The sequence below is a fragment of the Cynocephalus volans genome, chromosome X (genome assembly GCF_027409185.1).
Source record: "Cynocephalus volans isolate mCynVol1 chromosome X, mCynVol1.pri, whole genome shotgun sequence".
NCBI lineage: Eukaryota > Metazoa > Chordata > Mammalia > Dermoptera > Cynocephalidae > Cynocephalus > Cynocephalus volans.
The window spans coordinates 150,770,420-150,784,114 of NC_084478.1; the positions used below are offsets into that span (position 1 = coordinate 150,770,420).

At 35.6% G+C, this 13,695-nt stretch overlaps 1 protein-coding gene across 6 annotated transcripts in view; it reads left to right on the plus strand.

The window, feature by feature from the left end:
- The window catches only part of INTS6L (integrator complex subunit 6 like), a 53,910-nt gene that overhangs the window by 24,600 nt on the left and 15,615 nt on the right, over nucleotides 1-13,695 (plus strand). For all 6 annotated transcript variants that reach the window (XM_063083745.1, XM_063083748.1, XM_063083743.1 and 3 more), the window contains exons 7-9: nucleotides 808-971; nucleotides 3,302-3,454; nucleotides 6,363-6,495. In XM_063083745.1, the coding sequence (XP_062939815.1) occupies nucleotides 808-971; nucleotides 3,302-3,454; nucleotides 6,363-6,495 (450 nt within the window). The remainder of the gene's footprint in view (nucleotides 1-807; nucleotides 972-3,301; nucleotides 3,455-6,362; nucleotides 6,496-13,695) is intronic.

The window sequence follows — 13,695 nt, forward strand, 5'->3', positions numbered from 1 at the left end:
ATTGAGACAAATCATCACACAAAAGGTAATATAACTCTGCCTTGCCCTGTTTTTTCTTGGGGAGGGCAAATGAAATATGATAGTTTAAATAATTAAAGTGCATTTAAGATACATTATTCAGAATTATACAATGCCCAGTTTCCATGGAATTTTAATGTGGATGGGAAAACCATAGTGAATTGGCCCACAATAAACTCGATGCATTTTTGTTTCCCACTCCTCCTCAACTATGTACGTAGACTGTATTGTCAGCATTCCTTCTACCTTTAAGTGAATTTGGATAGTTTTTATTTTGCCTTTCTGGTCATTGGGTAACTGTTCAGTAAAGAATACTTTTTTCATCTAATTGGGAACAAAAAGAATATGTAAATGAAATTTATGATCTATTTTGTCAGATACCAAAAATGTAAAAACTATACCAGGGAATGCATGATTTCATTTGCCTAATTTGGTAATTGAATTCTTGAAAAGTAACTATAGTATTTTGGTGTATTTAATTTATGTGTCCAAATTTCAGAAAATTTAAAACTAGTTTTACAACAGTTTCTACCTAACTACATATTCTCATAGTAGGGTAAGGAGGGTGGGTGGTGTTGGATTAAAGGGAATGGACTAAATGAAAAGAGTTGCTAGAAGAGAACATTTACAAATCCTAGTAGAGTCACCTTTTTTTCTTCTTTTAATTTTCACGAATCATTATTTTTGTTTTGTTTTGTACTTTGCTTTTTAGCTGGAAATTTTATATAAGAAGATCAGCAGCTGTAAAAAGAAATTCATGTCATAGTCTGTCTTTTGTTTAACTTTTAGATGGACTTATGGATTCATGTAGACCAAGCAATTCGTTTGCTGCTCAGCCATGGCACAGTTGTCATAAACTCATTTATGTACGACCTAACTCTAAAACTGGTATTCCTGTTGGACATTGGCCAATTCCAGAATCTTTCTGTCCAGATCAGAATTTACCTTCACTAGTAAGTGTCATAAAACAAAAAGGTAAACTTCATTATGTATTTTCAATTTGCCGATTACAGTAAATCTTTTAAAATAGGTTTGAGACTTCTAAGCCATGCCACGAGCATATAAATAGCTCTTCCTCCCTTTGCCTTTTATCTCTTACTGGAAGCCGGAAGTCTAGCTCGTGCCTAAAAGCAAGGGATGGCTTCCTTTATTTTATGGCTCTTTTCATTCTTTCTTTCAAGTTGCCTTTGCTACTTGAACTGCCCTTTTTGGATGGTAAACTACTGTTATTTTTGATGCTGTTGTAATCTGTGACTTAATTTTCATTCCGTATTGGCTGACTTGATTTACATGGAAAACACAATGTCAAAAAATTACTGGCATTGATTTTCATGCACAGCCTAAGGAAACTTGAACCTAGTTTACACCTTGTATAGGTTCGAAAACATATACAAAATTCTGTTTCTTCCTAGGAGTCATTAGACACCTAATGGAACTTGATGGGCCTACTTTTCATCTTTTTGTAATCAATGGCAATGCACTTTTGAGCAATGTTTTAAAAATGCTCTCTTTTTGGTGACTGCATTTGGTAGAAGAGAGTTTGATATTATAGTTGCTCCTAGTGCCAGATGAATTGGCTTTCTGGGGGGAAGAAGGCAGTGTCTAAGTTTCATGTAAGTAAGATTATATGAAACCCATCCTTTCTTTTCTCTTACCCCCTAATATAAGAAGGCCTGAGTAAATCCCTCTTATGTGGGGTGGGATGGGGGGAGGGTGTGGCAAACAAATCACTACTCCTCTAGTTTAACACCTTCCTGGTTCAGCTAATCTATATTCTATGTTTTAGAAATTTCCACCGGTGAACAGCATTTTCTCTTGATTACTGTTTTTAGACTTCTCCATTCTTTTCAGGAATGGCCACGCGAGGCCTGAATGTAAAACTAAATAGCCCTTTCAGCCCCTGCTGTGGATGAGGGTAAATGTCCCCCTCTTCCCTTCAGGGCTCCCATGTGGCACACCTGCCAAATCTCAGCCCCTTCAAACCCCAGAGTACGGAATTTACTTCATTATTGCTAGTGATAGGGCATCACTCATATATTTATTGCATTGCTTTTTTACATGTTCAAATCTAAGAAGTCAGAAATATTTCACAAACTTAGTTAAAAGTGAAATCAGGAAAAACTAGAAGAAAAGAAATTCCAAGTAATCCATACATAGCTCATGTTACCATTCCTCTATCTTTATTTATTTATTTATTTTTTTTCTTTTTTTTTTCGTGACCGGCACTCAGCCAGTGAGTGCACCGGCCATTCCTATATAGGATCCGAACCCGCGGCCGCTGGGAGCGTCGCCACGCTCCCAGCGCCGCACCCTCCCGAGTGTGCCACAGGCTCGGCCCCCATTCCTCTATCTTTAAAAGCTCAGTTGAGGGCTATTTTTCTCAATCCCTAAATGTCTTATAGGTTTGTAAATTATAAATGCAAGTGAGTGTCATTTTTCCAGGTATAAAGGAAGCAGAGATATTTTATCATATTCATATTAGCCTTACAGATCTCTCAGCAGCAACAGTCTGACCCACTTCTTACCCTTATCCCTGGGACTTGTCCTATCTCCCTCTCTCTCTGTATTGCCCTTGCTGTCCCCCTTTCTCTCTCTGGTTCTCTCCACTCACACAGTCTAAACCTGTTAATAAAATGGCTTCCCCATTAATCTTCTTTGGTACCCAGGCACACAGACCTTTGCAGCCCAGCCAAAAGTATCCCCAGCTCCAACTATTCAAGGCAAGCCTGCGGGTGTGGGCACTGCTGTAAAAATCCATCTGGGCCCTGGAATTGTGATTGGCTCATTATAGGTCTCAATCTTGCCTTTTCCATGCCTTTGCTAATTTTCATCGTGCTTGTTGTGGCTTGAGCTCTATCATTATCTCATTAGAAAGTTTCATGGATTTTTTTTTCTACAGCAGTATCAGGACTATCCATAACCTAATGATACAAAGGAATGAAGGGCAGGCAATGCTTGAGGTCACAAAGTGGATCTGAAATTCAGGGCTCATCCTGTGGACACTAATAACATTTTTAACCTAATACAAACAGTTTTTTTTTTTTTTTTTTAACTTCACTGAAATTCTGGTTACCTTTCCTCTTCCACAATGCTAAGTAGATGGTACCCCTCCCCCCATGGAAGCCATTGGCAATCCTTAGAGATCTAATAACCCTCTTTCTCAAAACACTAGTCTGTATATCAGTGATGATTTATCAAAATATAAAAGGACTTGCAGAATTGTCAGAAATGTAAGCTTGCTTGATACCTGATCATATTTCCCTCTTTTTTTTTTTTTAATTAGCCTCCACGAACATCTCATCCTGTTGTGAGGTTCTCCTGTGTAGATTGTGAGCCAATGGTAATAGACAAACTTCCCTTTGACAAATACGAACTTGAACCTTCACCCTTAACTCAGTACATCTTGGAACGAAAGTCTCCTCATACCTGCTGGCAGGTACTTATCTTTACCTATTAGCCAAATGTCTGTAATAACTTTAGGACCTGGGAATTGTTATAAGAAGTTTCAAAGGTAATCTGGAAATAATTAGACTGAGTCTGTTAATAATGTTTCTCACAAAGGCATCAAATAAGCAACAGGTCCAAGGAAATAAATTCAGAGTGATATGAATCATTAGCCTACTCTACATTGCCACTTAAGGCAGTAGTCTGACAAAATCTACATATTTTAGGATTTGGGGAAAAATTCCCCCCAGTGCCTATCCATGATCCCCAGATTAAGAATCTCTAACCTAAAGGATGTAATTCTATTCAGATATGGCTTCTGTAGCTAAAGCAAGGTTCTCAGCCCTTAGTTCCAACTTGACAGATTGGAAGTACAGGATATTTTGGGCAGAGAACCATAAACCCTGAAACTAATTTCTGTATTAGTGTCATGTAATAAAACTCTTCTTCCTGTAGCACAAACCACACTGGTGTGTACAATGCGGATTTTACTTGGATGAGACAAGTGCGCAGTTACAAAAGGAACAGGCTTAAAGCAAGGATGTAAAAGTTCAAAAAACAAACAATCTCACAAACTCGTAATATTGACAAAAGAAACCAGACAGAAAAGATCACATATTGTATGATTCCACTTTGTATACGTTCAAAGAGATGTTGAAACTAACTTACTCTGTTAGAAGTCAGGATAGTGGTTTCTTTAGGGGTGTGTGCAGGGTAGTAGATCAGAAGAGGGCACAAGGGGCTTTGTGGTCATCTTCCGTTTTTTGACGTGAGTGCTGTTCATACATATACATTCACTTTGTGAACATTCATTGAACATTCTTATAAGTTACCCAAAAAGTTCTAGAAATGTAGAGGTATGGATAGTGGAATGCTAACTTAAAATAAAGATATGAAGTTTAAATTTATGCACTTTTGCAATAAAAGCAAATAAAATTACAAATTAAGCTTTTTCACTAAATAAGCCCTCTTTTCTATATAATACATTTCCTGTAAACCTTCTACAAAGAAACTTAAGAAATATCATCCTCGCTCCTGCACAACCCCTCAACTATGCTGTATGCCATTCTCCTATACCTTATGTTACTTTGCCCTACAGTATTTTTGATGTGACAAATTAGCAGGAGTGAAAAAGAACACAATGAACCAGGAACTAGAAACTTGGCAAAACCATAATGGCGACTGAATTCTAACCCTAGCTCTGCCACCAACTATGTGGCTTCACACCAGGCATTACTTTCTCTGAACTGAATTGTCTCGAAAGATCCCTTGGGACCCCCAAATTCTAGGAATCTGTGGATGATGAAGAATTTGGAAAAACTCAAAGGACTTATGCTAAAGAAAGGGTGGAAAGAAAAAAGGAAGGAAGGAAGGAGGGAGAGAAAGAGAAACAAAAAACAGTGCTTTTTCTTTCATGGGAACCATAAATCTGACCCCTGACTGCTGTGTGCACGAAATTTCTTTCATCCTTTATGATGAATTTTTCCCCTCTTCTAATAAACACACTTAGGAAATAAAATATAGCATGTTTTATTACAGTCATCTATTTCTATTAAGATTCAGATTATACCATGAAATCTAGTGGAATCTTGTTTTAACACAAATCATGTTTCATGGAATCATACATTACATATGAAAGATTAATTTCTTTATCTTTTTTTTTCGTGGCTGGCTGGTCAGGGATCTGAATCGTTGACCTTGGTGTTGTAACACCACGCTCTAACTAACTGAGCTAACTGGCCAGCCCAGAAATATTAATTCTAAGTAATAACTAAATATAACAAGAATTTTGTGAACTGAGAGGTGATATTGCTGGCACCAAGAACTAGCAAGGTAAATGGATTCTGTTAAACATCAGAGTTCAGCTTTTTCCTTAAGTGATCCTGTCAAAGGACTTTGGAAAAACAGAGGTGTAAGTCTCTAAAATTATATATACTGTCGTCCTGATTTGGACCAAAGAGTCTAAACATGGAACAGAGAAAACATGGTAGCTAGAGGGCTCCAGCACATCATATGAAGTGTATAGAGGCTGACAATATAATACGTATACATCAAATCAGGAATAACGATAAGGAATAAGAAGGTCATATGGAAATTAATGTTTTAATCTTTATTGAATGTTGCTCTACCAGAGTAACTTACAAGAGAAAATGCCTTCCGAATTTAAGCAATCTCCTTACTGCCTCAAAATAATTAGCACCATGCCTGGCTTGTGATAAGTTACTCAGTAAAAATTTATTGAATGGAAAATGAATAAAGGGGTAGGGGCATAAGGCAACAAAGGTAAATAGAGCAAGACTTAGTAGTACACATGAGAACTGTTTACATAATCTTTTAAATGGGCTTTGCTTTTGTAATTTCGTGCTTTAGGCATGTTCCATTTTCCTAAAAGTCTGCATTCTGGATACCACTTATTCTTTTGAGAAGTTAATTTGTTCTAATGGCTGTTATCACTTAACGGTATTTCAGCCTTATTTTTCATAATGCTAAAACCAAGTGTGCTGTTGATGTGGCCTGTGGTGTCTGAATGGTTATTGCATAGTATAGTTGAATTTCTTAAAGTAATTTTTTATTGAAACATAATTGATTGTACATATCTGTGAGTTACAGTGTTGAATATCAATACCTATGTGCAATATGTGATGCTCAAGTCAGGATAATTAGCATATTTATCATTGTACAATGTAATCATTTTTTGTGGCCCTTTACCACCCTCTCACTATTTCTTAATATAATTTATAGAATAATTGCAATCTGAGCATTTGTATTTAGTATGATATATTTTGACATAGGCTAAAACACTATTCCTGTATAATTAAATTATGCCCTAGATGTTGCTATGACTTTGGTTTTACGTAAAATCCTTATTGTCACAAGTGTACATCACTTCATGTTTTCAGGTATTTGTTACTAGCAGTGGAAAATATAATGAACTTGGATATCCATTTGGTTATTTAAAAGCCAGTACAACTTTAACTTGTGTAAACCTCTTTGTGATGCCTTACAACTACCCAGTTTTACTTCCTCTTTTAGGTAAGTAAAATATGTGCTATTTAATCATCTTTAAAATACAACAAAAAAGAAAAATAGGTAATGGACTAAGCATTTTAAATGTAGTCAAAGAAAAATTGATACTGGGATAGATAAAAGTCTAAAAACTGATTGGAAACGATAGAATTTGCACAGTGTTTTCTGTTTTGCTTGCTTTATTTTTGTTGTTTTTACATCAAACAGAAGAGTCACTGACCTTTGGTGTGTGATTCTTACGCTGTTTCCTATATTGCAAGCTCCAGTGCCACCACCATCCCCAGTCTGAAGTGCCCTTGTCTTTTTTGTAGACTAGTTTGGGCCAAAAATTACCATCATTCCAGGGCTTCCATGGTAGTATTGGCTTGCACTCATTACTACCCAGAATATTTAATGCTCTTGAGGCATCTGCTTCAGGCAGAGTAATGAGTTAAGGAAATAGGTAAATTCTGCAATAATGGTGGTTGTAGAAGCTATGGTTTCCATGGCAAAATTCTAAAAGAAACAGTTTAAGAAGCTATTACTCAGATACTAATGAAAACGAGTTTAGAGATTTTTTTCTCATTTGAAGAGCCACATCCCTTTAGAGTAATATAACACTATGTAGTACCCTTCTAGTGTTGTGAATGTTTTTATTTGGTGCAGTTTCTTAATTTTTGCAAAAACGAACAAACCTTCAAGTTTTCATATGATCATTAAAAGCATAAGACTTTTAGTGCTATATAAACACTTCATATAGTTAATGTACTGAAGAGGCAATACTTTAAAATATTGAGATTTAAGAAGTTTAAGAATGGGGGCTAGCCAGTCAGCTGAGTTGTTGGAGCATGGTGGTCAAGGGTTTGGATCCCCGTACTGGCCAGCCACCAAAAAAAAAGGGCCATAATAAATATATTAGCATGATTGTATTGTATAGCCTATCTACTTTATTTCTTATGCCAAACTAAAAATACCATCTTTCTAAGGGTTGATTGTCACTAATATAAAATGTAGGTTATGTCTGAGATTAATAGGACTGCCAGTAAAAGAGTGTCTATTTTGTGGATGTATTTATCCCTTTTCTTAAACGTGCCTTTATGACCTCAGTTCCCACAACTATAAAGTGAAGGTATTTGACTAGATAATCTTCACTTAGACTGTTAATAATATTTTTCTACTTTAATTTTTCTACTTTAATCACACCCACTTAATTGAGGTGTGATTAACATACAAAAAGCTGTACATATTTAATGTATACAACGTGATGAGTTTGGATATAAGTATATAACGGATACTTATCGCAATCTATGCCATAAACCTATCCATCACCTCCAAAAGTTCCCTCCTGCCCTCTGTTTATTGTCATTTTTTGTGATAAAAGCGTTTAACATAAAACCTACCCTCTACAATACAGTATTGTTAACTATAGGCACCATGCTGGAGGATATTATGCTGAGTGAAATAAGCCAGGCACAGAAAGACAAATACTACGTGATACCACTTATGCACATTTTGTTTTGAGATAATTGTAGATTCGCATGAAGTTATACGAAATATAGAGATGACACCAAAAGCAAAGGCAAAAATAAACATATGGGACTACATCAAACTTAAAAAACTTTTGTGCATCAAAGGACACAATCAACAGAGTAAAAAGTCAGCCTATAGAATGGGAGAAAATATTTGCAAATCATGTATCTGCAAAGGGGTTAATATGTAGCATTTATAAAGAACTCCTACAACTCAACAACAACAACAAAGTAAATAACCCAATTAAAAATGGGCAAAGGACTTGATTAGACATTTCCCCAGAGAAGATACGCAAATAGCCAATAAGGATATGAAGAGATGCTCAACATCACTAATCATTAGGGAAATGCAAATCAAAACTAGGAGATATCACCTCAGACCCATCAGGATGGCCACCATCAAAAAAACAAAATAAGTGTTGGTGAAGATGTGGAGAAATTAGAATTTTTGTGCACTGTTAGTGGAAATGTAAAATAGTGCAGTCATTGCAGAAAACAGTATGGAGTTTTCTCAAATAATCAAAAATAGAATTACCATATGATCCCACTTGTGGATATATATCCAAAAGAATTGAATCCAGGATCTTGAAGATGTATTTGCACACCCATGTTCATTGCAGAATTATTCACAATAGCCAATAGGTGGAAGCAACCCAAATGTCCATTGGTGGATGAATTAAAAAAGTTAAAGTAATACATGCAGGCAAAATGGTATATTGTTTAGCCTTTAAAAAAAAGAAGGAAATTTTGTCCCATGCTTCAACCTGGATGAACCTGGAGGACATTATGTTAAGTGAAATAAGCTAGTCAGAAAAAGACATACTGTATGATTCCACTTGTATGAGGTACCTAAAGTGTTCGAACTCACAGAAACAGGGACCGGGGAAGGGGAAATGAGAAGTTTTTGTTCAATGGGTAAAATTTCAGTTTTGTATGATGAAAAAGTTCTGGAGATCTGTTATCAATGTGAGTATAGTTAATACTACTGAACTGTACACTTAAAAATGGTTAAGATGGTAAATATTTTTTAACAATTTTTAAAATAATTTTTAATAAAAAGAAATAACACAGAGAGACCCCATGTACTTTACCCAGTTTTCTCTAATGGATGTCTTCCAAAACTGTAGTACAATAGTAAAACCATGATATTGATATTGATATAATCAAGATACAGCAGAACATTTTCTTCATCACAGTGATCCCTCACATAGCCCTTTTGGAGTCATACCCACCTCTCTCACATCCCCACCCACTCTTTAATCACTGCCAACCACTAATCTGTTCTAAATTTCTATAATTTTAACATATCAAGGACATTATATAAATGGAATTTTTCAGTATGTGACCTTTTGGGGTTAGCTTTTTTCACTCAGCATAATTCTCTAGAGATTCATCTAGATTGTTGTGCATATCAATAGTTTGTTCCTTTTTATTTCTAAGTAGTAAACCATGGCATAGATATACCACAGCTTATTTAGCCATTCACCTGTTGAAGGACACCTGTGTTGTTTATACTTTTTGGCTGTTGTTAGTCTGCTATAAGCATTTGTGTACAGCTTTTTGTGTGAACGTAAGTCTTCATTTCCCTGGGATAAATGCCCAGGAGTGAGAGTGTTGGATCCTATGGCAGTTGCATGTTTAGTTATTTAAGAAAATGTTCAAGTGTTGTCAAGTGTTTTATAAGTTTCCCAGTCACAAGTATTCTTGATAGCAACAGAAAACGGACTAAGACAGTTAGTATTGAGTTTTGAGAAATTCTTTATATACTGTAGATACTAATCCTCTGTCAGATATGTGACTTGCAAATATTTATTTGGATCTTCTTTGATTTGTTTCATCAGTGCTGTGCAGTTTTCCACATCAAGTACAGTGCATGTTTTGTTAGATTTACACCTATTTCACTGTTTTTGAGTGATTGCAAATGGTATTGTACTTTTAATGATGGTATCCACGTGTTCACTGCCACTGCTAGTATATAGAAATACAATTTATTTTTATGTTTATATTATATCTTGCAACCTCGCTGAACTCACTTATTACTTGTAGGAGTATTTTGTAGAGTCCTTGGGATTTTCTACATGGACAATTATGTCATCTGCAAATAGAGACAATTTTCCCGCTTCTTTTCTGATGTGTATGCCTGTTATTTCTTTTTGTTTCCTTATTGTACTGTAGAGAACGTTGAGTACCATGTAAAATGGCAGTGATGAAAGCAGAGAGTCATGCCTTGTTTCTGATCTTGGAGAAAAGCATTCACTTATTACTCAATGAATGGATCAATCTACCTTTCAATTACCATAAAAGAATTTCCTACCCTCTTAACACTGTCACAGTGGGAATTGTCTCAGTGAGTTTTGGGGGAACATCCAGTCCACAGCAGTGCTCAACAAATGCTGTTATTATTATTGTCATTATTAATATCAACAATATCTTAGTAGCTCTTGAAGGCACTGCTATTCCATGCTTAGGATATACTATAAGGATAGAGTATAGTTTTGCAGTTTTAGTGGCAGGGGCATTTTGTATAAAAGCAAGTTGTATCACACGCACTTCATAATGCCCAGAAATATCACTATATTACAGCATAGTACAATAATTGTCTATAATGGTGACCCGTTTTCTCTTTATCAATGCAAGATTTCAATCAAAAGTACTTAACGAAAGTTTAATTATTATTATTATTTTTTGTAAAGATGACCAGTAAGGGGATCTTAACCCTTGACTTGGTGTTGTCAGCACCACACTCTCCCAAGTGAGCGAACCGGCCATCCCTACATATAGGGATCAGAACCCGTGGTCTTGGTGTTATCAGCACCACATTCTCCCAAGTGAGCCATGGGCTGGGTCCTAAGTTTTAATTATTTAAGCACTAATACTTACCTGAAAAATATAAAATATCTCATTTTCTAAGATAGATAAGTGAGTCTTAACTGGATCAATGAGCTAACAGAAGAATCATGTCAGGAGTGAGGTCACCAGATGGCTATAGTTGGCAAAAGATTTTCTCTCAATTAGGAAACTTTTTTTTTTTTAATCGAGGACCAGTAACTGCAGAAATTAGGGCGTTTGTAACGTTTTTTTTCTTTTCTTAGATATACCACATTCAATTCACCTGTTTTTTTTTTTTTTTTTTTAATGAAGAACTAGGAACTTGTGTAAAACACAAAATTCAGCTCCATATTAAGACCACTTATGACCAGGACAAAGAAAGGGAGAGGTGTGAGAATATAGAACAGGAGGAGGATAATTGGATGGCAGTCACTATGTATCCAGTGCTTCACAGCCTATACTGGTTTTTTGTTTGTTTTTCATTGTATACAGTGTTTTCACACCTATATAATCTAGTTCCTCAGAACAGTCCTGTGGTAATGCAGTTATCATGTAACCCATTTCATAGACTAAATGGAGACTCAAAAAGGTGACATGATTTCTCCAAACTCAGTTAAGGGTAGGGCTGAGCTTCAACTTAAATCCCGGTCTTCTCTGTTTTTTTAATAATTAATTAATTTTTTAACAAAAAAATAACTGATTGTACATATCTGTGAGGAACAGCATTGAATATCAATACCTGTGTGCAACACGTGATACTCAAATTAAGATAATTAGTATTTTTAAACATTACATAATGTAATCATTTTTTGTTGCCCTTTACCAATTTCTTGCTAACCCCCCTCCCACTCCCCCTTTCCCACCTCTGGTGGCCTCAGTTCTGTTCTCTCCTTTATGAAAGTTCAACAAATTATCGTGATTGTTGTATCTTTCTTTCTTTTTTTTTATTTATTCGTTTATTTTTTTAGCTCTCACTTATGAGTGAAGACGTGGTATTTCTCTTTCTGGATCTGACTTATTTTACTTAACATAATTTTCTCTAAGTTCATCCATGTTGCTGTGAATGACAGAATTTCATTATTTTTTATGGCTGAGTGGTATTCCATTGTGCATTTTCCTTATCCTGTCGTCCATCGATGGACATTTAGGTTGGTTCCAATTCTTGGCTATTGTAAATAGAGCTGCAATAAACATGGGAGTGCAGGTATCCCTCTGATGTGATGATTTCCATTCCTTTGGGTGTATACCCAGCAGTGGGATTGCTGGGTTATATGACAGTTCTATCTGGAATTGTTTGAGGAAACTCCATACTGTTTTCCTTAATGGCTGCATTAATTTACAGAACCACCAACAGTGTAGAAGGCTTCCCCTTTCTCCACATCCTCACCAGCATTTGTTATTCTTTGTCTTTTTGATTATGGCCAATCTAACTGGAGTGAGATGTTATCTCAGTGTGGTTTTGATTTGCATTTCTCTGATGATTAGTGATGTTGAGCATTTTTTCATGTGTCTTTTGTCCATTTTTATATCTTCCTTTGAGAAATGCCTACTCAGCCCATTTGCCCCTTTTTTAATCAGGTTACTTTTTTTTTATTATGTTGTTTCAGTTCCTTGTATATGCTGGATATTAATCCCTTGTCAGATGCAGAGTTTGCAAATATTTTCACCCATTCTATAGATCGTCTTTTTCACCCTATTAGTTGTTTCTTTTGCTGTGCAGAAGCTTTCTAGTTTGATGGAATCCCATTTGTTTATTTTTTATTTTGTTGTTTGTGCTTTTGGGGTCTTATTCAAAAAGTCTTTGCCCAGTCCTACTTCCTGAAGTATTTCCCCTGTATTTTCTTTTAGGAGTTTTATAGTTTCAAGAAATATATTTTAGTCTTTAATCTGTTTTGAGTTGATTTTGGTATATGGTGAGAGGATGGGTATAGTTTCCTTCTATAACATATCAATGTCCACTTTTCCCAGCACCATTTATTGAAGAGGCAGTCTTTTCTCCAATGTATGTTCTTGGTGCCTTTGTCAGAGATCAGTTGGCTGTAAGTCTGTGGGTTGATTCCTGGGTTCTTCATTCTGTTCCATTGCTCTGAGTATCTGTTTTTATGCCAGTACCATGCTGTTTTTAGCTATTATAGCTTTGTAGTATAATTTGAAGTCAGGTAGCATTATGCCTCCATCTTTATTTTTTAATTTTTATTATTTTTATTTTTTCTGGGTTGCTTTGGCTATTTGGAGTCTTTTGTTGTTCCGTATGAATGTTAGGATTATTTTTTTCTATAGCTGTAAAGAATGTCATTGGTATTTTGATGGAGATTGCATTGAATCTTTAGATCACTTTGGGTAGTATGGACATTTTCACAATATTTGTTCTTCCAATCCAAGAGCATGGACAGTCTTTCCATCTTTTTGTGTTCTCTTTAACTACTTTCAGCAGTGATTTGTACCTCTAATTGTAAAGCTCTTTCATTTCCTTGGGTAAATTGATTCCTAGGGTTTTTGGTTTGTTTGTTTTTTGACTATTGTAAATGAGCTTGCTTTCTTGATTTCTTTTTCTGCTAGTTTGTTACTAGAGTATAAAAATGCTACTGATTTTTGCATGTTGATTTTGTATCCTGCAACTTTACTGAAATTGTTTATCATCTCTAAGAGTTTTATTGTTTAGTCTTTAGGTTTTTCTATATATAGGATCATGTCATCTGCAAACAGGGACAGTTTGATTTGGTATTTTCCAATCTGGATGCCATTTATTTCTTTCTCTTGCCTGTTTGCTCTGGCTAGTACTTCCCAAACTATGTCGAATAGGAGTGGTGAGAGTGGGCATCTTGTCTTGTTCCTGTTCTTTTTCAGCTTTTCCCCACTCAGAATGATA